At 49.6% G+C, this 25,806-nt stretch overlaps 1 protein-coding gene across 1 annotated transcript; it reads left to right on the forward strand.

Annotated features, from left to right (window-relative positions):
- Positions 1 to 374: 374 nt before the first annotated feature.
- RASSF1 (Ras association domain family member 1) lies at positions 375 to 24,594 on the forward strand. Its single transcript, XM_089667377.1, has 5 exons — positions 375 to 743; positions 13,963 to 14,073; positions 17,276 to 17,570; positions 22,043 to 22,158; positions 23,910 to 24,594. The coding sequence occupies exons 1-5, from the start codon at positions 585 to 587 to the stop codon at positions 24,054 to 24,056; spliced, it is 828 nt and encodes a 275-aa protein (XP_089523503.1). The 5' UTR covers positions 375 to 584; the 3' UTR covers positions 24,057 to 24,594.
- Positions 24,595 to 25,806: the final 1,212 nt, after the last annotated feature.

Genomic DNA, 25,806 nt, shown 5'->3' on the forward strand with positions numbered 1-25,806 from the left:
GGGATTTGTTTTGCGTTCTTCTCGCTCGTTGAAATGACAGGGCTGCCCTCTGCGCATGCGTTCTGTCGCAGTAACACGGCATCTAAAAGACCAAAAACCAATATAAAATGTAAGAGAAACCCGTCATTGGGGCGAACATACACTTTAAGATCCGTCGTTTGCTACATTTTGCGTGGGAACGATTTAGCCTTTGCGATATTTGATTCTATCGAATCGAATCTGCTGAGGAACCGGACGCACATGGCTGCAGATTAGCAGAAGTGAATGTTCTGAGGCTCCCCTCCCCCTGCACTGCACACGCTTCTGCAATCCCTATGACAGGATGTGGGTGTGGAGCGGTTGGGGGGATGAAGTCATCGTTTTTTACCCCTCCCGTCCTTCCCTTTCCTCCTTCCCAATCACAGAGGAGATTACACAGTCTGTATACATTCAACTTCAGAGTTGGAGAAGATCTGCCACACTCTCTGCAAGGCACAGATTGCGCCCAGGAAAGGGGTGACGCAAGCACACATCGGTCAGCGGCGGACCTCGTCGAAGTTGGGCACGGAAAGGCATCGCCGGATTTCGTCAGCTCAGGCGGCACGATGGGTAAAGGTGACAAGGACACCCCGTCTTTCGAAAGGACCTGGAACAGCACGACCAGCAGTGGCTACTGCAGCCAGGAGGAGTCCGATCCTGAATTGGAGCTCTTCTACACCGCCAAGACCTCGATCTTGCCCCGGAGGTCCCCTACAAAGATACAGGTCAGGCTCTGCGCTGGGCAAGGGATGGGGGGGGGTGGGATAAAGTTAGTTTAACCTGTTTTATTACCTATGATTGATAACAATTCCATTGTTTTGTGTCGATAAAGTGACCGAATACGCCCCAAATCGTACAGACTCAGACAAATGCACACTCAGTCATACAAGCTCAGCTGAGTACACCTCAAATCCTAGAAACCAAATATACCCCGAATCCTATAAAACTAATACACTCCAAATCCTACAAACTCAACCGAATACATTCCGAATCCTACAAACTCAACCGAATACACACTGAATCCTACAAACTCAACCGAATACACACTGAATCCTACAAACTCCCCCAAATACATCCCCAATCCTACAAACTGAATACACTCCAAATCCTACAAACTCACCCAAAAAGATCCCGAATCCTACAAACTGAATACACGCCAAATCCTACAAACTCACCCAAAAAGATCCCGAATCCTACAAACTGAATACACGCCAAATCCTACAAACTCACCCAAATACATCCCGAATCCTACAAACTGAATACACTCCAAATCCTACAAACTCAACCGAATACATCCCGAATCCTACAAACTGAATACACTCCAAATCCTACAAACTCACCCAAATACATCCCGAATCCTACAAACTGAATACACTCCAAATCCTACAAACTCACCCAAAAAGATCCCGAATCCTACAAACTGAATACACGCCAAATCCTACAAACTCACCCAAATACATCCCGAATCCTACAAACTGAATACACTCCAAATCCTACAAACTCAACCGAATACAACCGGAATCCTACAAACTGAATACGCCCCAAATCCTCCCAACTCAACTGAATACACCCTGAATCCTACCAACTCAACTGAATCCTACAAACTGAATACACGCCAAATCCTACAAACTCACCCAAATACAACCGGAATCCTACAAACTGAATACACTCCAAATCCTACAAACTCAACCGAATACACACTGAATCCTACAAACTCACCCAAATACATCCCGAATCCTACAAACTGAATACACTCCAAATCCTACAAACTCAACCGAATACACACTGCATCCTACAAACTGAATACACTCCAAATCCTACAAACTCAACCGAATACACATTGAATCCTACAAACTGAATACACGCCAAATCCTACAAACTCAACTGAATACTTCAAACTCACCCAAATACATCCCGAATCCTACAAACTGAATACACTCCAAATCCTACAAACTGAATACACTCCAAATCCTACAAACTCAACCGAATACATCCCGAATCCTACAAACTGAATACGCCCCAAATCCTCCCAACTCAACGAATACACCCTGAATCCTACCAACTCACCCAAATACATCCCGAATCCTACAAACTGAATACGCCCCAAATCCTCCCAACTCAACGAATACACCCTGAATCCTACCAACTCACCCAAATACATCCCGAATGCTACAAACTGAATACACTCCAAATCCTACAAACTCAACCGAATACATATTGAATCCTACAAACTCAACGGGTTACACCACGAATCCTTGAGTCAAATATCAACCCCAAATTTTACAAACTAACTCAACGTAATACACCCCGAATCCTATAAAATGAATACACTCCAAATCCTACAAATTCACCCAAATACATCCCGAATCCTACAAACAATACACGCCAAATCTTCCCAACTCAACTGAATCCTTCAAACTCACCCAAATACATCCCGAATATTACAAACTGAATACACACCGAATCCTCCCAACACAACTGATTACACCACGAATCCTTGAGTCAAATACAGGGGCGGACTGACAACTTATGGGGCCCTCGGGCATTAGGGGATTATGGGGCCCCTGTGTCCTTGCCCACACTTAAATTACACCCAAAAAGGCCTATGAAAGGTACAAGGGGCATCTCATGGGGCCCCCTACTGACCCTGGGCCCTCGGGCAGTGCCCGAGTACCCGAATGGTCAGTCCGCCCCTGGTCAAATATCAACCCCAAATTCTACAAACACACTCAACGTGATACACCCAGAATCCTACACACACCACCAAATTCACCCCAAACCCTACAAACTCAACTGAATCCTTCATACTCAGTGGAATACACCCTGAATCGTACAAACAAACTCCACTGATACAATCCCGAACCCTACAAATTCAACCAAATACACCCCGAGTCCTACAAACTAACTCCATTGAATACACCTTGAACCCTACAAACTCACCCAAATACATCCCGAATCCTACCAACTGAATACACACCAAATCCTCCCAACTCAGCTGAATCCTAAAAACTCAACTGATTACACCACGAATCCTTGAGTCAAATATCAACCCCAAATTCTACAAACTAACTCAACGTAATACACCCAGAATCCTATACACACCACCAAATTCACCACAAACGTTACAAGCTCAACTGAATCCTTCATACTCAGCGGAATACACCCTGAATCCTACAAACAAACTCCACTGATACATCCCGAACCCTACAAATTCAACCGAATACACCCCGAGTCCTACAAACTAACTCCATTGAATACACCTTGAACCCTACAAGCTCAACCAAAAACCTCCAAACTCAACCAAACACACCCTGAACACTACAAACACAACTGAATACACCCTGAACACTACAAACACAACATACCCCATACCCTACAAATGCAACCAAATCCTCCAAACTCAACCGAATACACCCTGAACACTACAAACTCGACTGAATATACCCCAAACCCTACAAATGCAACCGAATCCTCCAAACTCAACCAAACACACCCTGAACACTACAAACTCAACTGAATACACCCTGAACACAACATACTCCAAACCCTACAAATGCAACCAAATCGTCCAAACTCAACCGAATACACCCCAAACCCTACAAACTCAACCGAATACACCCTGAACACTACAAACACAACATACTCCAAACCCTACAATTGCAACTAAATCCTCCAAATGCAACCAAATACACCGTGAGTCCTACAAACTAGCTCCATTGAATACACCTTGAACCCTACAAGCTCAACCAAAAACATCCAAACTCAACCAAACACACCCTGAACACTACAAACTCAACTGAATACACCCTGAACACTACAAACACAACATACCCCATACCCTACAAATACAACCAAATCCTCCAAACTCAACCGAATACACCCTAAACACTACAAACTCAACTGAATATACCCCAAACCCTACAAATGTAACCGAATCCCCCAAACTCAACCGAATATGCCCTGAACCTTACAAACTCAACCAAATACACCCCAAACCCTACAAATGCAACCAAATCCTCCAAACTCAACCGAATACACCCTAAACACTACAAACTCAACTGAATATACCCCAAACCCTACAAATGCAACTGAATCCTCTAAACTCAACCAAATACACCCCAAACCCTACAAATGCAACCAAATCCTCCAAACTCAACCGAATACACCCTAAACACTACAAACTCAACTGAATATACCCCAAACCCTACAAATGTAACCGAATCCCCCAAACTCAACCGAATATGCCCTGAACCTTACAAACTCAACCAAATACACCCCAAACCCTACAAATGCAACCAAATCCTCCAAACTCAACCGAATACACCCTAAACACTACAAACTCGACTGAATATACCCCAAACCCTACAAATGCAACTGAATCCTCCAGACTCAACCAAATCCACCCTGAACCATACAAACTCAACCAAATCCTACAAACTCACCGCAATACATCCGGAGTCCTGCAAACTCAACCCAACAGACCCCAAATCCTACAAAATCGACCAAATACACCCCGAATCCTACAAACTTTACTGAGTCCTACAAACCCAACTGAATACGCTACAGATCCTACAAACCCAACTAAATACACCATAATCCTACAAACACAAATTCCCTGCATTATAAAAGGTATAGACGGGGGTTGTGAGAAACCAAAAACAAACACTATAAAAGCAGAAAGAAATCTAAGAAGCAATCATGAGACACTTTCTATGGCCCCTGGCATGGTGTTGGCCTTTGGCGTCCACCTAGTTTGCCCATACAGGCGTAAAAAAATTGATGTTGGCTATAAATGGCCGCACATGTCTTCCATTATCTGCACTGTGAGCGTCTGTCTGCGCGGTGAAAGAGGAAATGTCGTAATGAGGCGCAGAACATCGCCGGGGTGCGTGGGGTCAGTGTATGGGCAGGAGAAGGAGCGGAAACCTCCGAGATATTTTGCAACGTTCAGTGTGTCAGCTCTGGAACACTGCAGGGCTGGGCGGGCGTAACGCCTTCCATTATCGGGAGATGTGACTTCATCAAGGGTGACTAATTATTCATCATTTCTCATTAAGCCAATCTCCGGGCTGTGATTGGAGGCTTCTGGTCAGCTGACCACTTAAAAGCTACTTATGAACTATAAAAGTACATGTCTTGTTATCGTAAATGATGACATCCTGAAGTGTCCTCCAATATTCTCGTATTGTGCGTTGCTCAGTTCCAATTAAAGTGTGAGAGCTGCAGAATTAAGGCGATCAACTTTTTAAAAAGCTCGTTTTCAGGAGGGTGCAGCACCGAGATGGTTCAATCACCTCAACAATCCTCCGATGATTACTATTATACAGGATTTATATATAGCGCCAACAGTCTGCGCAGCGCTGTACAATATGAGGGAGACGGGACCAGGGGCGGACTGACAACTCATGGGGCCCCCGGGCAATAGGGGATCATGGGGCCCCTGTGTCCTTGCCAAAGCCTATGAAAAAGGTACCAGGGGCATCTCATGGGGCCCCCTACTGACCCCGGGCCCTCGGGCAGTGCCTGAGTTTACAAACGGTCAGTACGCCCCTGGACTGGACAATTACACGACAGTTCAGTACAGAAGGAATAGGAGGGCTCTGTGATAGTTTAGCTCAGGGGTCTCCAGAATTTTCATTCCTAGGGCCAGTTTACTGTACCCCAGACTTTAGGGGGGGCCGGATTGTGGTCAGTGAGGGTGGAAAATGTCCCGGACCCAGCATGACTGAGAATAACCATGGCCTCAGGGTTGGTGGTCAGTAAAAGGAAGAGTATTGCCCCATCATTGGAAGAAATTGTAACCCATCATTGGTGTCAGTGGAAGAAATAATGCACCATTGTTGGTGTCAGTGGGAGGAATAGTACCCTATCATTGGTGTCAGTGGGAGGAATAGTGCCCCATCATTGGTGTCAGTGGGAGGAATAGTGCCCCATCATTGGTGTCAGTGGGAGGAATAGTGTCCCATCATTGGTGTCAGTGGGAGGAATAGTGCTCCATCATTGGTGTCAGTGGGAGGAATAGTGTCCCATCATTGGTGTCAGTGGGAGGAATAGTGCCCCATCATTGGTGTCAGTGGGAGGAATAGTGCCCCATCATTGGTGTCAGTGGGAGGAATAGTGCCCCATCATTGGTGTCAGTGGGAGGAATAGTGCCCCATCATTGGTGTCAGTTAGAGGAATAGTGTCCCATCATTGCTGTCAGTGTGAGGAATAGTGTCCCATCATTGGTGTCAGTGTGAGGAATAGTGTCCCATCATTGGTGTCAGTGGGAGGAATAGTGCCCCATCATTGGTGTCAGTGTGAGGAATAGTGTCCCATCATTGGTGTCAATGGGAGGAATAGTGCCCCATCACTGGTGACAGTGGGAGGAATAGTGTCCCATCATTGGTGTCAGTGGGAGGAATAGTGCCCCATCATTGGTGTCAGTGGGGGGAATAGTGCCCCATCATTGGTGTCAGTGGGAGGAATAGTGCCCCATCATTGGTGTCAGTGGGAGGAATAGTGCTCCATCATTGGTGTCAGTGGGAGGAATAGTGCCCCATCATTGGTGTCAGTGGGGGGAATAGTGCCCCATCATTGGTGTCAGTGGGGGGAATAGTGCCCCATCATTGGTGTCAGTGGGAGGAATAGTGCCCCAAGGGCCAGTTAAAGGCTGGCGAAGGGCCACATCCGGCCCCTGGGCCATAGTTTGGAGACCTCTGATATAGCTTATCCAAAACCATTGTTGCCGGAATGTTTCTTTTTTGCTGCCATTCATCATATTCTATTACATTGTATCTTCTATGGATATGTATCAAACCAGAGTACCTGGAGGAAAACCCACGCAGGCACAGGGAGAACATGCAAACTCCAGGCAGGAGGTGCCATGGATTTGAACCAACGACCCGAGTACTGCTAGGCAGAAGTACTAACCACATAGCCACTGCTGCCGATTGGAATGATTGGAGGCTCTGCTGACTTCCATCATCCAATCACATGCAAGCAAAAATGCTGTTTTTTTTTAATTTTCCCTGCATGTGATTGGGTATCCTTTGCAAAGTGCAGTTTCTCCAGAGCTCAGTAAATGATATGAAGCCTCACTTTGCAAAGGATATCCAATCACATGCAGGGAAAATTGAAAAAAAAACAACATTTTTTGCTTGCACGTGATTGGACGATGGAAGTCAACAGAGGCGACGAGAGGCTCTGCTGACTTCCATCATCCAATCATGTGCAAGCAAAAATGCTGTTTTTTTTTTTTTTATTTTCTTTGCACGTGATTGGGTATTCTTTGCAAAGTGAGGCTTCATATCATTTACTGAGCTCTGGAGAAACTGCACTTTGCAAAGGATACCCAATCACATGCAGGGAAAATTAAAAAAAAAAGCATTTTTGCTTGCATGTGATTGGACGATGGAAGTCAGCAGAGCCTCCAGTCATTTACTAAGCTCTGGAGTAACTGCACTTTGCAAAGTGCTCAGTCTATTTGGCTTTAGTAAATCCGCCCCAGAGATTGATTGGGTATTGATATTGTCTCAAGTTGGTCCTCACATTACTTATGGTAAAGCTTGATTGTATGATCGGATTGTAACACGTATGGGGCGGCAGAAGACATGTTTTCCATGCATTGTATGATCGGATTGTAACACGTATGGGGCGGCAGAAACATGTTTTCCATGCATTGTATGATCGGATTGTAACACGTATGGGGCGGCAGAAGACATGTTTTCCATGCATTGTATGATCGGATTGTAACACGTATGGGGCGGCAGAAACATGTTTTCCATGCATTGTATGATCGGATTGTAACACGTATGGGGCGGCAGAAACATGTTTTCCATGCATTGTATGATCGGATTGTAACACGTATGGGGCGTCAGAAACCGGTTTTCCATGCATTGTATGATCGGATTGTAACACGTATGGGGCGGCAGAAGACATGTTTTCCATGCATTGTATGATCGGATTGTAACACGTATGGGGCGGCAGAAACATGTTTTCCATGCATTGTATGATCGGATTGTAACACGTATGGGGCGGCAGAAGACATGTTTTCCATGCATTGTATGATCGGATTGTAACACGTATGGGGCGGCAGAAACATGTTTTCCATGCATTGTATGATCGGATTGTAACACGTATGGGGCGGCAGAAACATGTTTTCCATGCATTGTATGATCGGATTGTAACACGTATGGGGCGTCAGAAACCGGTTTTCCATGCATTGTATGATCGGATTGTAACACGCATGGGGCGTCAGAAACCGGTTTTCCATGCATTGTATGATCGGATTGTAACACGTATGGGGCGGAAGAAGACGGGTTTTCCATGCATTGTATGATCGGATTGTAACACGTATGGGGCGGCAGAAGACATGTTTTCCATGCATTGTATGATCGGATTGTAACACGTATGGGGCGGCAGAAGACATGTTTTCCATGCATTGTATGATCGGATTGTAACACGTATGGGGCGGCAGAAACATGTTTTCCATGCATTGTATGATCGGATTGTAACACGTATGGGGCGTCAGAAACCGGTTTTCCATGCATTGTATGATCGGATTGTAACACGTATGGGGCGTCAGAAACCGGTTTTCCATGCATTGTATGATCAGATTGTAACACGTATGGGGCGGCAGAAACCGGTTTTCCATGCATTGTATGATCAGATTGTAACACGTATGGGGCGGAAGAAGACGGGTTTTCCATGCATTGTATGATCGGATTGTAACACGTATGGGGTGGCAGAAAACCGGTTTTCCATGCATTGTATGATCGGATTGTAACACGTATGGGGTGGCAGAAAACCGGTTTTCCATGCATTGTATGATCGGATTGTAACACGTATGGGGTGGCAGAAAACCGGTTTTCCATGCATTGTATGATCGGATTGTAACACGTATGGGGCGGCAGAAAACCGGTTTTCCATGCATTGTATGATCGGATTGTAACACGTATGGGGCGGCAGAAAACCGGTTTTCCATGCATTGTATGATGCTACACCCAAAAAGCAGAACAAAGTTATGCTGAAATGCAAAAAAAAAAAAAGAACAACTTCAAAACAAAAGAAAATACAAATTCAAGAACGTATTATTACACTTCAGGCCGGGATCACATACATGCGGTGCGGTATATCACATGTGATTCACACAGAACCGCACCGCATTCCCTGCAGATCACATGTGATTCACACAGAACCGCACCGCATTCCCTGCAGATCACATGTGATTCACACAGAACCGCACCGCATTCCCTGCAGATCACGTGATTCACACAGAACCGCACCGCATTCCCTGCAGATCACATGTGATTCACACAGAACCGCACCGCATTCCCTGCAGATCACATGTGATTCACACAGGAACCGCACCGCATTCCCTGCAGATCACATGTGATTCACACAGAACCGCACTGCATTCCCTGCAGATCACATGTGATTCACACAGAACCGCACCGCATTCCCTGCAGATCACATGTGATTCACACAGGAACCGCACCGCATTCCCTGCAGATCACATGTGATTCACACAGGAACCGCACCACATTCCCTGCAGATCACATGTGATTCACACAGGAACCGCACCGCATTCCCTGCAGATCACATGTGATTCACACAGGAACCGCACCGCATTCCCTGCAGATCACATGTGATTCACACAGGAACCGCACCGCATTCCCTGCAGATCACATGTGATTCAGACAGGAACCGCACCACATTCCCTGCAGATCACATGTGATTCACACAGGAACCACACCGCATTCCCTGCAGATCACATGTGATTCACACAGGAACCGCACCGCCTTCCCTGCAGATCACATGTGATTCACACAGAACCGCACCGCATTCCCTGCAGATCACATGTGATTCACACAGAACCGCACCGCATTCCCTGCAGATCACATGTGATTCACACAGAACCGCACCGCATTCCCTGCAGATCACATGTGATTCACACAGAACCGCACCGCATTCCCTGCAGATCACATGTGATTCACACATGAACCGCACCGCATTCCCTGCAGATCACATGTGATTCACACAGAACCGCACCGCATTCCCTGCAGATCACATGTGATTCACACAGAACCGCACCGCATTCCCTGCAGATCACATGTGATTCACACAGAACCGCACCGCATTCCCTGCAGATCACATGTGATTCACACAGAACCGCACCGCATTCCCTGCAGATCACATGTGATTCACACAGGAACCGCACCGCATTCCCTGCAGATCACATGTGATTCACACAGGAACCGCACCGCATTCCCTGCAGATCACATGTGATTCACACAGGAACCGCACCGCATTCCCTGCAGATCACATGTGATTCACACAGGAACCGCACCGCATTCCCTGCAGATCACATGTGATTCACACAGGAACCGCACCGCATTCCCTGCAGATCACATGTGATTCACACAGGAACCGCACCGCATTCCCTGCAGATCACATGTGATTCACACAGAACCGCACCACATTCCCTGCAGATCACATGTGATTCACACAGAACCGCACCGCATTCCCTGCAGATCACGTGATGTGTGTGCGGTGCGGTGGGAGGCGTACATTATGTTTGGCTCTAATCGCACCAAAAACGCGCAGGACGCTTTTTTTGGTCCGCACTAGAATCGGATCACACGAGTAGTCCAACCTCTGCCATCTGATTCTGCACATCACACTGCGTTTTGCGGACTTATTTTGGGGTGTTAACTTAAACACCCCCGTATCGATTCGCATGCACGGGGTGCGATCGTGATGCGGTGTGGAACTCGCATGGAAACCGCCGCAAATTCCGCACCAGTGTGAACCCGGGATCAGGAGCCGACACAGATCTATATATAGATGGGAGCCGGGCGTGTTCTCCGTTTCCTTCCGAAGGCTTTTCCGGAGTCTGGGCTTCATAAATATTCCATCTCAGCCAAACTTTGTGCCGGGCTGGAAAGAGTGAGGAGATTCCGGCAAAGAAGGGCCAACGCAGCTGCCTCACCCCCCCCCCCCACCTTCCCTGCGCCACAGACTGATGCAATACTCAGCAAGAGGGGGAAGGATGGAAGGGGGGGGACCCTCCGGGCAGGACCGGCACACAGGCTGATATACTGTATGTGTGTGTGTGTATATATATATATATATATATACATATATATGACACACACACATATATATACACACACATATATATATATACACACACACACACACACATATATATATATATACACACACACACACATATATATATACATACATACACACATACATATATACATACACACACACATATATATATACAGTGGGGATGGAAAGTTTGGGCACCCCAGCTAAAAATTTGTATTAATGTGCATAAAGAAGCCAAGGAAAGATGGAAAAATCTCCAAAAGGCATCAAATTACAGATTAGACATTCTTATAATATGTCAACAAAAGTTAGATTTTATTTCCATCATTTACACTTTCAAAATAACAGAAAACAAAAAAATGGCGTCTGCAAAAGTTTGGGCCCCCTGCAGAGTTAATATCTTGTACTGCCCCCTTTGGCAAGTATCACAGCTTGTAAACGCTTTTTGTAGCCAGCCAAGAGTCTTTCAGTTCTTGTTTGAGGTATCTTTGCCCATTCTTCCTTACAAAAGTCTTCCAGTTCTTTGAGATTTCTGGGCTGTCTGTCACACACGGCTCTTTTAAGGTCTATCCATAGATTTTCTGTTGAGGTCAGGAGATTGTGAAGGCCATGGCAAAACCTTCAGTTTACGCCTCTTGCTGTAATCCCCCGTGGATTTCGCGGTGTGTTTAGGATCATTATCCATTTGTAGAAGCCATCCTCTCTTTAACTTCAGCTTTTTCACAGATGGCATCAAGTTACCATCCAAAATTTGCTGAATTGGATTTATTGAATCCATTTTTCCTTCTACTCGAGAGATGTTCCCTGTGCCACTGGATGCAACACAACCCCAAAGCATGATTGATCCAACCCCATGCTTCACAGTTGGACAGAGGTTCTTTTCATTCAATTCTGTGCCCCTTCTTCTCCAAACGTACCTTTGCTCATTCCGGCCAAAAAGTTCAATTTTAACCTCATCGGTCCACAGAACTTGTTTCCAAAATGCATCAGGCTTGTCTATATGTTCATTTGCAAAGTTCAAACGATGATTTTTGTGGTGAGGACGTAGAAGAGGTTTTCTTCTGATGACTCTTCCATGAAGACCATATTTGTACAAGTATCTCTTTATAGTGGAATAGTGACCACAACTCCAGTGTCTGCCAGATCTTTCTGGAGGGATCGTGCAGTCAAACGTGGGCTTTGAATTGTTTTTCTCACAATCCTGCGAGCTGTTCTGTCTGATATTTTTCTCGGTCTTCCAGATCTTGCTTTAACTTCCACTGTTCCTGATGACTGCCATTTCTTAATTACATTCCGAACAGAGGATATTGACATCTGAAAACGCTTTGCTATGTTCTTATAGCCTTCTCCAGCTTTGTGAGTGTCAACTATTTTCAGTTTCAGTTTTCTAGACAACTGCTTAGAAGAACCCATGGTGCTGATTGTTGGGGCAAGGTCAGATGAGTCTGGGCATTTAAAACCTTTGAGATTGACATCACCTGGTCTTCCCAGACGATGATTGAAAACAATCCATGACACTGGCAGGTCTCAGCTTGGCAAAGGGGGCAGTGCATGCTATAAATTCTGCAGGGTGCCCAAACTTTTGCAGACGCCATTTTTTTGTTTTCTGTTATTTTGAAAGTGTAAATGATGGAAATAAAATCTAACTTTTGTTGACATATTATAAGAATGTCTAATCTGTAATTTGATGCCTTTTGGGGATTTTTCCATCTTTCCTTGGCTTCTTTATGCACATTAATACAAATGTTTAGCTGGGGTGCCCAAACTTTCGATCCCCACTGTATATATATATATGTGTGTATGTATGTATGTATGTGTGTGTGTATATATATATATGTGTGTGTGTGTATATATCGGTGTGTGTGTATATATGTGTGTGTGTGTGTATATATATATATATATATACACAATTTAGACAGGAGCCAGTTAACCTACCAGCATGTCTTTGGAGTGTGGGAGGAAACTGGAGTACCTGAAGGAAACCCACACAGGCACAGGGAGAACATGCAAACTCCAGGGGAGTACAATCTAAGGTCCCTAACTCACATTCATACATACACATACTAGGGACAATTTAGACAGGAGCCAATTCACTTTCCAACACGTCTTTGGAGTCTGGGAGGAAACCCACGCAGGCACAGGGAGAACATGCAAACTCCAGGCAGGTGTTGCCGTGGTTGGGATTCGGACCGATGACCCGAGTACTGCCAGGCGGAAGTGCTAACCACTTAGCCGCTGTGCTGCCCATGTTGATTATCCGTGTAGATCACAGTAATCCATGGCTGACATTTCATTGTTCTCTCCTTTCTATTCGCTGCTTTATGTCAATCTAAACCTACGCAGGGAAGCCTACAAACAGAAGTGACCGCGCCGGTTCCTGCGTCTGTCCGGGGCGCGGTCCCGGGGGGTTGGTTAGAAGAAACGAGGAGCGGAGAATCTTCGCCTTTCACTGCCTGGGATGTTTGGAGGAAAAACACGTTTGGTACAATCTGCAGCCGGTAGAACCGGTTCCCGTCAGAGGTGACCGAGCGAACATTCGAAAGTACAGATCTGAGAAGTTTATTTTTAAACTCTGTAAAGAAAATAATGATTATGTTACGTCGGTGGTGGGGTGACTGTAGAGGAACTACAACCCCCAGCATGTCATGGCAGCCAATGGGGATCTGTAAATTGCTGATATTCGATCCGATGGAGTAAAACTAAACATCCCGAATTCCAGACACGCAGAATTTTTGCTTTACAGCTCATAAAAATGATTTGGCGTATTCTTGGTGGGAATGTTTGTCCGGTGTGATAAAGGGGAACTCCGACCCCAATCTGATAATCTGTCTTATTCCTTTTCAGGATGAGAAGCCGGAGAAACAAACCCCGACGCCGGAGCTGAGCCAGAAGGAGACGGAGCTGAAAATTAAAGAATACAACTCCAAGATTAAGAGCAATCTCTTCATGAGTATGGTGAGAAGAATGAGTCTGAATAGCTCTGACATATACCATAGTGATGCTCTTGGAACACTGAGCCACTCACATCAGTCTGTGTGCCCGAGGAGCTTACACTCTAATGTCCCCTCCCCCACAGTCACATCAGTCTCTGCACCAGAGGAGCTTACACTCTAATGTCCCCTCCCCCACAGTCTCATCAGTCTCCGTACAGAGGAGCTTACACTCTAATGTCCCCTCCCCCACAGTCACATCAGTCTGTGTACCAGAGGAGCTTACACTCTAATGTCCCCTCCCCCCACAGTCACATCAGTCTCTGCACCAGAGGAGCTTACACTCTAATGTCCCATCCCCCACAGTCACATCAGTCTCTGCACCAGAGGAGCTTACACTCTAATGTCCCATCCCCCACAGTCTCATCAGTCTCCGTACAGAGGAGCTTACACTCTAATGTCCCCTCCCCCACAGTCACATCAGTCTGTGTACCAGAGGAGCTTACACTCTAATGTCCCCTCCCCCACAGTCCCATCAGTCTCTGTACCAGAGGAGCTTACACTCTAATGTCCCCTCCCCCCACAGTCACATCAGTCTGTGTACCAGAGGAGCTTACACTCTAATGTCCCATCCCCCACAGTCTCATCAGTCTCCGTACAGAGGAGCTTACACTCTAATGTCCCCTCCCCCACAGTCACATCAGTCTGTGTGCCAGAGGAGCTTACACTCTAATGTCCCCTCCCCCACAGTCCCATCAGTCTCTGTACCAGAGGAGCTTACACTCTAATGTCCCCTCCCCCACAGTCACATCAGTCTGTGTACCAGAGGAGCTTACACTCTAATGTCCCCTCCCCCACAGTCCCATCAGTCTCTGTACCAGAGGAGCTTACACTCTAATGTCCCCTCCCCCACAGTCACATCAGTCTGTGTACCAGAGGAGCTTACACTCTAATGTCCCCTCCCCCACAGTCCCATCAGTCTCTGTACCAGAGGAGCTTACACTCTAATGTCCCCTCCCCCCACAGTCACATCAGTCTGTGTACCAGAGGAGCTTACACTCTAATGTCCCCTCCCCCCACAGTCACATCAGTCTCTGTACCAGAGGAGCTTACACTCTAATGTCTCCTCCCCCGCAGTCCCATCAGTCTCTGTACAGAGGAGCTTACGCTCTAATGTCTCCTCCCCCGCAGTCCCATCAGTCTCTGTACAGAGGAGCTTACGCTCTAATGTCCCCTCCCCCACAGTCCCATCAGTCTCTGTACCAGAGGAGCTTACGCTCTAATGTCCCCTCCCCCACAGTCCCATCAATCTCTGTACCAGAGGAGCTTACGCTCTAATGTCCCCTCCCCCACAGTCACATCAGTCTCTGTACAGAGGAGCTTACGCTCTAATGTCTCCTCCCCCGCAGTCCCATCAGTCTCTGTACCAGAGGAGCTTACGCTCTAATGTCCCCTCCCTCACAGTCCCATCAGTCTCTGTACCAGAGGAGCTTACACTCTAATGCCCCCTCCCCCACAGTCCCATCAGTCTCTGCACCAGAGGAGCTTACACTCTAATGTCCCCTCCCCCACAGTCCCATCAGTCTCTGTACAGAGGAGCTTACACTCTAATGTCCCCTCCCCCACAGTCACATCTGTCTCTGTACCAGAGGAGCGTACGCTCTAATGTCCCCTCCCCCACAGTCACATCAGTCTCTGTACAGAGGAGCTTACACTCTAATGTCCCCTCCCCCACAGTCACATCAGTCTCTGTACCAGAGGAGCTTACACTCTAATGTCCCCTCCCCCACAGTCCCATCAGTCTCTACCAGAGGAGCTTACACTCTAATGTCCCCTCCCCCACAGTCACATCAGTCTCTGTATCAGAGGAGCTTACACTCTAATGTCCCCTCCCTTGCAGTACCATCAGTCTCTGTACCAGAGGAGCTTACACTCTAATGTCCCCTCCCCCACAGTCACATCAGTCTCTGTACAGAGGAGCTTACGCTCTAATGTCTCCTCCCCCGCAGTCCCATCAGTCTCTGTACCAGAGGAGCTTACACTCTAATGTCCCCCCCCCCCCCAGTCACATCAGTCTCTGTACCAGAGGAGCTTACACTCTAATGTCCCCTCCCCCACAGTCCCATCAGTCTCTGTACCAGAGGAGCTTACACTCTAATGTCCCCTCCCCCACAGTCCCATCAGTCTCTGTACCAGAGGAGCTTACACTCTAATGTCCCCTCCCCCACAGTCACATCAGTCTGTGTACCAGAGGAGCTTACACTCTAATGTCCCCTCTCCCCACAGTCACATCAGTCTCTGTATCAGAGGAGCTTACACTCTAATGTCCCCTCCCCCGCAGTCCCATCAGTCTCTGTACCAGAGGAGCTTACACTCTAATGTCCCCTCCCCCACAGTCCCATCAGTCTCTGCACCAGAGGAGCTTACACTCTAATGTCCCCTCCCCCACAGTCCCATCAGTCTCTGTACCAGAGGAGCTTACACTCTAATGTCCCCTCCCCCACAGTCACACACTATTATTAGTACACATGTATGTAGCTCTGACATAGACCGCAGCGCTGTACAGGGAACCCCGGACCCAGAAGGACAGGCCTGTGCTGTGTAGGCCGTGATGGGGACACAATACGGGAAAATGGCGGATCTGCGGACACTTTGGCGCCATTCGGAGATAATGTTACAGAAACGTATTTGACAGATGAAACCATAACAAGGCCACAATGACAGACAGACGCCAACTGTATGAAAAAACAAAGACCTTCAGCAGACGGTTGGCCATCTGTGCTGAGCGCACACAGACATTTGCAAACCGCGTCCAAAACGCAGACAGAGGTCGCATGTATTGCGCCTGTTTGTGAATTGAAAGCAGATATAGCCAAGCAATTACTCATCCGGAGGAAGTGACTGTACAAGTCATCTATAGGCTGCATTGTAGGAGGCACCGGGGTGGCCGCAGGTAACGTACACAACAGCACCTGCTGGGCACTGATTCTGGGACCCCAGCGCTGCGAATGATTAGTCGCTGCACTGCCCCTAATGGTGGTGAGAGCTGGTGCAGCATTTTGGAGCCCTGATGAAGGTCTCAATAACCCCTGAAATGTGTCGGGATTTTTTTTTCCTTGAATGCAGATAATAAATGATGGTGGAGATACAATAATATGTACATTAGATGGACGCTCTCTCCTTTTCTACACATTTTACTGACTTCCCTCCTCTGTCTCCCCTCCCAGAACAAAGATGGCACTTACACCGGCTTCATCAAAGTTCAGCTGAAGCTGGTCCGCCCGGTGTCCGTCCCCCCCGCCAAGAAGCCGTCCTGCGCCCGGGAACGGAGGGGTTCGGCCAACTCCCAGCAGGTGAAACGCAGGACCTCCTTCTACCTCCCCAAAGACGCCTCGAAGCACCTCCACCTCAGCTCCCGCACCACGGCCAGCGAGGTCATCCAGGCGCTCCTCCGCAAGTTCACCGTGCTCGACAACCCGCGGAAGTTTGCGCTGTTCCAGCGGACGGATCAGGAGGGGCAAGGTGAGCCAGAATCGACTTTCAGTAGGCGCGGTCTAGAGAACCTATCTATTATAACTATAGGGGGGGGCATCATGTGACTTCCAGGTGTGCCGCTTGTACTAACTGCCATTCTTGCACAGCTGGAAGATGTAGGGAATCAGAAAATAGAATGGGACTCGAAACAGCCATTTGCACTTAAAACTATCCCGTGGGGCTCTGGGAATCCTTTGTCGTGTTATACATTTCATTTGTAAAACAAAGATTATATACATATAGTAACAAAAATAATAATATATAAATATGGAACAAATGTTTAACCTGTATCTTTGGAGAGAACAGGGAATAGTTAGAACCTCTGTGCTGTCGGGGAGATTTCCCTTCACTTCCCCTGCCGTAAAGACACAACAGGAAATAGAAAGGTGAAAGGAAATCCACTTAGACAGCTGTCACTAGAAAAGGTGTCCCCATTAGGGAGATTTCTCCCCTACTCCTGTTCCATTAACAACTGTAACATTTTGGATTTTCAGTCACTTCCTGTCCTGGAAATACAGCAGGAAGTAAAAAGAAATATTTCCGAGGTGAAAGAAATCCCCTTATGAACAGTTGGCACTGGAATGGGTGTCCCCTTTGGGAGATTTCTCCTCTATTCCTGTTCTAACAACTGGAATACTTTGGATTTCACCTGACTGCCCCTGTACTGTGCCCTCCTGACTCCTCCCTGTACCGTGCCCTCCTGACTCCTCCCTGTACCGTGCCCCCCTGCCTCCTCCCTGTACCGTGCCCCCCTGCCTCCTCCCTGTACCGTGCCCTCCTGACTCCTCCCTGTACCGTGCCCCCCTGCCTCCTCCCTGTACCGTGCCCCCCTGCCTCCTCCCTGTACCGTGCCCTCCTGACTCCTCCCTGTACCGTGCCCCCCTGCCTCCTCCCTGTACCGTGCCCCCCTGCCTCCTCCCTGTACCGTGCCCTCCTGACTCCTCCCTGTACCGTGCCCCCCTGCCTCCTCCCTGTACCGTGCCCCCCTGCCTCCTCCCTGTACCGTGCCCTCCTGACTCCTCCCTGTACCGTGCCCTCCTGCCTCCTCCCTGTACCGTGCCCCCCTGCCTCCTCCCTGTACCGTGCCCCCCTGCCTCCTCCCTGTACCGTGCCCTCCTGACTGCCCCTGTACCGTGCCCTCCTGCCTCCTCCCTGTACCGCGCCCTCCTGCCTCCTCCCTGTACCGCGCCCTCCTGCCTCCCCCTATACCGCGCCCTCCTGCCTCCTCCCTGTACCGCGCCCTCCTGCCTCCTCCCTGTACCGAGCCCTCCTGCCTCCTCCCTGTACCGAGCCCTCCTGCCTCCTCCCTGTACCGAGCCCTCCTGCCTCCTCCCTGTACCGCACCCTCCTGCCTCCTCCCTGCACCGTGCCCCCCTACCTCCCCTGCACCGCGCCCCCCTACCTCCCCCTGTACCGCGCCCCCCTACCTCCCCCTGTACCGCGCCCCCTACCTCCCCTGTACCGCGCCCCCCTACCTCCCCCTGTACCGCGCCCCCTACCTCCCCCTGTACCGCGCCCCCCTACCTCCCCCGTACCGCGCCCCCCTGCCTCCTCCCTGTACCGCGCCCCCCTGCCTCCTCCCTGTACCGCGCCCCCCTGCCTCCTCCCTGTACCGCGCCCCCCTACCTCCCCTGTACCGCGCCCCCTGCCTCCTCCCTGTACCGTGCCCCCCTGCCTCCTCCCTGTACCGTGCCCCCCGACCTCCCCCTGTACCGTGCCCCCCTACCTCCCCCTGTACCGTGCCCCCCTACCTCCCCCTGTACCGTGCCCCCCTACCTCCCCCGTACCGTGCCCCCCTACCTCCCCCTGTACCGTGCCCCCCTACCCCCCCTGTACTGTGCCCCCTACCTCCCCCTGTTCTGTGCCCCCTACCTCCCCCTGTTCTGTGCCCTTCTACCTCCCCCCGTATTGTGCCCCCTACCTCCCCCTGTACTGTGCCCCCCTACCTCCCCTGTACTGTGCCCTCCTGACTCCCCCCTGTACTGTGCCCCCCTACCTCCCCCGTACTGTGCCCCCCTACCTCCCCTGTACTGTGCCCCCTACCCCCCCCCTGTACTGTGCCCCCTACCCCCCCCTGTACTGTGCCCCCCTACCTCCCCCTGTTCTGTGCCCGAACGCAGGACGCTAACAATTGCGCTGCTAATTCCGAGCCGCCGCTGAGAGTGGAGGATGATATCGCACAGAGGATCCCGGAGAATCTAAACAAACTCCACAGACGCTTCTATAATAAAAAGGTCACTTCTTTCCAGAGCGCGCTCAGTCTGCACGGGGGATGGGAGCGCCGAGGAGTACATGAGATCGCACGCCCGCTGAAAGAGGAATTGTTTGGAGGGAAACACAAAGGGGGCTCTTTATAAAAAAGAAAATTTGCATAGCCATTGGTCCAATGAATCGGCAGGAACATTCGTTGTCAGCGAAGTAGACAAAAAGGAAAGTTCTGTAGGCAATTTTCTCTTTTTCCTATAATTGGCAGTAGCAGAATACCACCACTAGATGGAGCCGAGGAGCATAGGAAATACAGGTGTCTGTAACAAGAGATACAATGTAATCATTTACAAGTCATACAATGTAATCAGCTTTATAGATGACATTCCGACGAGGTGCGACTTGGCTAGATGTCTACGCAAGTCGCACCTGAAGTATCGAACGCACTACGTTAGAAATCGGTGCGGCTCCGACATGACCGCTTTAATTACGGACAATAGGGTGGCACTTGCCATGTGATTTTGCAAGTCACATGGCATAGCAAGTCGCACCCAGGGGCGGACTGACCATTCGGAAACTCGGGCAGTGCCCGAGGGCCCAGGGTCAGTAAGGGGCCCCATGAGATGCCCCTGGTACCTTTCATAGGCTTTTTTGGGTGTGTTTTGATTGTGGGCGAGGACACAGGGGCCCCCTGATCTCCTATTGCCGGGGGGCCCCATGAGTTTTCATCACGATCGGGGTGTCAGTGTTTGTTCTGGGAGCTTCAGCCCGAGTTCACACTGATGCGATTCGCAGCGTTTTCTGTGCAGACTCCGCACCGCATCACAATGGCACCCCGTTCATGCGAACCGCTGCGGGCGTGAATGTTAACAACACCCTGAAATCGGTTCACGAAACGCGGTGCGATGTGCAGAATCGGATCACATAGGAGTGAATACCCGTGCGATCCGATTCTAGTGCGGACCAAAAAAAGGCTCCTGTACCTTTGCGGCGCGGATCCGGTGCGATTTGAGCCATACAAAATGTACGACAGAAATCGCACCGCACAGGATTGGCATGTGATTTGCACATGAATGTGCTGCGGTTCCCGTGCGAATCACATGCGATGTGACGAGCTTTTCGGAGCGTATTTCCAGCTGAAAAAAATACTTAACGCTTCTAAACGCTACTAAAAATCGCAGTTATTAGCAGTTTTTTCCCAGCTTTTTTCCAGGTTTTTTTTTTTTTTGCTACAAAAAAAAAAAACCGCTGTTGTGCATGAAGCCAAAATATTGTGCCTCCCATCAGGGCTTTTTTTCTCAGAAAGACCCCCCCCCCAGGTCACTTCTTGTCTCTGCCCCGCCCCCCTCCCCCCCATCCTCCAAGCACTGTCCCATGGTTCCACCCCCTACCCACCTTTCAGTACCGCTCTTTTAGAAAGTACAGAAACAAGTATCATGTTGTGGTGCTAAGTAGTTAGACCCCCACAGCAACGTCAGATCTCCCAGCAGCCAGCATTAATAGACCCCCTCCCCAACAGTAGATCCCTTCCAGCAGCAATTGAACCCCCCAGCAACAATAGATCTCCCACCAGGAGCAATAAACCTCCCCAGCAACAACAGGCCACCATAAAAAAACAGATCCCCTCCAGTAACAATAGACCTCCCCAGCAACAATGGATCTCCCACCAGCAGCAATAAACCACCCCAGCAACAACAGACCACCATGCAAAAGCAGATCCCCTCCAGTAACAATAGACCTCCCCAGCAACAATAGATCTCCCACCAGGAACAATAAACCTCCCCAGCAACAATAGATCTCCCACCAGGAACAATAAACCTCCCCAGCAACAACAGACCACCATAAAAACAGATCCCGTCCAATAACAATAGACCTCCCCAGCAACAATAGATCTCCCACCAGGAGCAATAGACCTCCCCAGCAGCAATAGACTGCCACACAAAAATAGATCCCCTCCAGTGACAATAGATCCGCCAGCATCAGTAGACCCCCCCCAGCACCCCCTTGCCATTACATACATTCAGTGCTGGGGGTGCCAGAACTGTGTTCCCCCACGTGCCCGCTGAAAAAAAGCCCCGCCTGCCGTATGTTTTGCGTGCTGCAGTGCGTTGGGCGGCCCAATTAAAATCAATGGGCTGCCGGAAAACCTGCCCTAAAAAAGTGTGTGTGGTTGGGGGGAGGGGGGGGGGAGCTTGAAAATATAAAATGTTAAACAAATGCAGTAAAACCCGGAAATGTTTGTGGTTTCTCCGCAGTGTGCCAGAGGAAACTATCAGATGAGGAGGAACCGCTGAAGCTGCGTCTGCTGGCCGGGCCGTGTGAGAAGTCCCTGAGCTTCGTGCTGAAGGAGAACGAGACCGGGGAAGTCAATGTGAGTTCCTTCTCTGCGGCCGCCATGACGTCACCGCCATATGTCCCATCTGGGTAGTCTCACTTCTCGTTCTGCGGCTCTGCAGGTCAAGCAGGGAGGAACTATTAGGGGAAGCAACCGAATGTGACTTCCCAGAAGAGAAGTATCTGACTGGCTGCTGCTGGTTACTGGGCAGTGATCACCGCTTCCATCTCCTGAAATATTTAAATCCTCCCTCCGGCTCCTCCCCTCCAGTCTTGCACAGGTGTATCGGCTCCTCCCCTCCAGTCTAGTACAGGTGTAGCGGCTCCTCCCCTCCAGTCTTGCACAGATGTACCGGCTCCTCCCCTCCAGTCTTGCACAGGTGTACTGGCTCCTCCCCTTCAGTCTTGCACAGGTGTATCGGCTCCTCCCCTCCAGTCTAGTACAGGTGTAGCGGCTCCTCCCCTCCAGTCTTGCACAGATGTACCGGCTCCTCCCCTCCAGTCTTGCACAGGTGTACTGGCTCCTCCCCTTCAGTCTTGCACAGGTGTATTGGCTCCTCCCCTCCAGTCTTGCACAGGTGTACTGGCTCCTCCCCGCCAGTCTTGCACAGGTGTACCAGCTCCTCCCCGCCAGTCTTGCACAGGTGTACCAGCTCCTCCCCTCCAGTATTGCACAGGTGTATTGGCTCCTCTCCTCCAGTATTGCACAGGTGTACCTGCTGCCCCCCTTCAGTTTTGCACAGGTGTACCAACTCCTCCCCTCTAGTGTTGCACAGGTGTACCGACTCCTCCCCTTCAGTCTTGCACAGGTGTACCAACTCCTCCCCTCCAGTGTTGCACAGGTGTACCGACTGCTCCCCTTCAGTCTTGCACAGGTGTACCGGCTCCTCCCCTTCAGTCTTGCACAGGTGTACCGGCTCCTCCCCTCCAGTCTTGCACAGGTGTACAGGCTCCTCCCCTCCAGTCTTGCACAGGTGTACCGGCTCCTCCCCTCCAGTCTTGCACAGGTGTACCGGCTCCTCCCCTCCAGTCTTGCACAGGTGTACCAGCTCCTCCCCTTCAGTATTGCACAGGTGTACTGGCTCCTCCCCTCAAGTCTTGCATAGGTGTACCTGCTCCTCCCCTCCAGTCTTGCACAGGTGTACTGGCTCCTCCCCTCCAGTCTTGCACAGGTGTACTGGCTCCTCCCCGCCAGTCTTGCACAGGTGTACTGACTCCTCCCCTCCAGTGTTGCACAGGTGTACCAACTCCTCCCCTCTAGTGTTGCACAGGTGTACCGACTCCTCCCCTTCAGTCTTGCACAGGTGTATCGGCTCCTCCTCTACAGTCATGCACAGATGTACTGACTCCTCCCCTCCAGTCTTGCACAGGTGTACCGGCTCCTCCCTATAAGTCTTGCACAGGTGTACCGGCTCCTCCCCTCCAGTCTTGCACAGGTGTACTGGCTCCTCCCCTCCAGTCTTGCACAGGTGTACTGGCTCCTCCCCGCCAGTCTAGCAACAGGTGTACTGACTCCTCCCCTCCAGTGTTGCACAGGTGTACCGGCTCCTCCCCTCCAGTCTTATGACCACTAGATGGTGCTGAGGAGGAAATACATCAGTCTTTAATGCTTTGTTATTTGTTAATTCCCTCTAGCGTTTTCTAAAATTGTTACATTGTATCTCTGGCTACACAGATGAATTTCCTGCGCTCCTCAGCGCCATCTAATGGCCATGATGTGGTATGATCCTACCGCACGTTCGTTCAGAAGAGAATATATCTCCACTAACCAATGTTTGTCTCTTGCAGTGGGACGCCTTCAGCATGCCGGAGCTCCAGAACTTCCTGCGCATCCTGCAGCGGGAGGAAGAGGAGCACATGCGCCAGATCATCCAGCGCTACACCCGCTGCCGCCAACAAATGCAGGAGGCCCTGACGGAACGCACCCCCGGCTGACGACCCCGCCGGAAAAAAAAAAAAAAGAGCGCATGAAGACTGCGAGACTGATCCCGAAGACGCAAAACGCGGTGTGACTGGAGTCTGAGTGTGGGGGAGGTGCGCGTACCCGGCGCGATGGGCGTTCCGATGGCCCCGCCGGGGGGCGTATGTGAGTGAGCGGGAGAGAGCGAGAGTGTCTGCGTGGGACACGAGAAGATGTCAGCGGCCGGACGGTGACACTACACTGACTTATGACACGTTCCACGGCTGCAGAGTTCAGGGAGAATTCAGGACCGGTCCATTTCTGTGACGGCCTGAATGTACAGGGGTGGGAGTGTGGACCGGCCCACTCTGGTCTGCTACCACCGGATGCAGGAGTAAGGCGGGCACATAGGGGGCGATGTAATGTCACCCCATTTAGGTTCACCTGGGGACACGGCTGCCTGTCAGCACTTTTATACGTTGTCGTTGTTTTTTATACGTTGTTGTGTTTATGATGCACTTGATATGTGATGTTTGTACGATTAAAGATGAACTGCTCAGGCCTTACAGGGAATCGGTTCTCTATAAGGTTTTTTTTTTGGGGGGGGGGGGGATCTACATCCTAACAATCCATCCAAAATGTCTTGGTTCAGTTTTGCGTCTTGTTGGTCTACTGCCTGTGTCCCCACTGATAAGATTCACCGTCACTTCCTGTCCCAGAGACACAACAGGAAGTGAGAGGAAATCCCTCCAAAGTGAGAGAACTGTCAGAACCAGCGTCTCCATTGGAAGATTTCCGCCTCTCTTCCTGTTCTGGTGACAACGGTACAATCTTGGCGTTCCCGTCACTTCCTGTCCCACAGACACAACAGGAAGTGAGAGGAAATCCCTCCAAAGTGAGAACTGTCAGAATCAACATCTCCATTGGGAGATTTCCGCCTCTCTACCTGTTCTGGTGACAACGGTACAGTTTTGGCTTTCCCATCACTTCCTGTCCCAGAGACACAACAGGAAGTGAGAGGAAATCCCTCCAAAGTGAGAGAACTGTCAGAACCAGCATCTCCATTGGGAGATTTCCGCCTCTCTTCCTGTTCTGGTGACAACGGTAAAATCTTGGCGTTCCCATCACTTCCTATCCCACAGACACAACAGGAAGTGAGAGGAAATCCCTCCAAAGTGAGAGAACTGTCAGAACCAACGTCTCCATTGGAAGATTTCCGCCTCTCTTCCTGTTCTGGTCTCTTCCTGTTCTGGTGACAATGGTACAATCTTGGCATTCCCATCACTTCCTGTCCCAGAGACACAACAGGAAGTGAGAGGAAATCCCTCCAAAGTGAGAGAACTGTCAGAACCAACGTCTCCATTGGAAGATTTCCGCCTCTCTTCCTGTTCTGGTCTCTTCCTGTTCTGGTGACAATGGTACAATCTTGGCATTCCCATCACTTCCTGTCCCAGAGACACAACAGGAAGTGAGAGGAAATCCCTCCAAAGTGAGAGAACTGTCAGAACCAACGTCTCCATTGGAAGATTTCCGCTTCTGTTCCTGTTCTGGTGACAACGGTACAATCTTGGAGTTCCCATCACTTCCTGTCTTGGGGACAATTTGCACAGACAGGGAATAAAAACCTGACAGGGGTTCCACTCCTTTCCTACTCCTCCCAACACTGCAATTTATTTGAATATAGATGGCAGAAAAAGACTGAGTGGTCCATCGAGTCTGTCTGTTTTTTTTTTTGAGTATAGATCTATCTCTGGGCACATTTAAATACATTCCTCATTAGCCCCA

The sequence above is a fragment of the Staurois parvus genome, unplaced genomic scaffold, assembly GCF_062004578.1.
Source record: "Staurois parvus isolate SC_StPar_1 unplaced genomic scaffold, SC_StPar_1.0 ptg003227l, whole genome shotgun sequence".
Classification (NCBI taxonomy): Eukaryota; Metazoa; Chordata; class Amphibia; order Anura; family Ranidae; genus Staurois; species Staurois parvus.

Bases quoted from the DNA above. Each gene is read 5' to 3' on its own strand.
- RASSF1 (XM_089667377.1), top strand. From the start codon at position 585: ATGGGTAAAGGTGACAAGGACACCCCGTCTTTCGAAAGGACCTGGAAC. The intron at 17,571-22,042 runs GTGAGCCAGAAT...GTTTCTCCGCAG, and splicing joins GACGGATCAGGAGGGGCAAG to TGTGCCAGAGGAAACTATCA. The intron at 22,159-23,909 runs GTGAGTTCCTTC...TGTCTCTTGCAG, and splicing joins ACGAGACCGGGGAAGTCAAT to TGGGACGCCTTCAGCATGCC.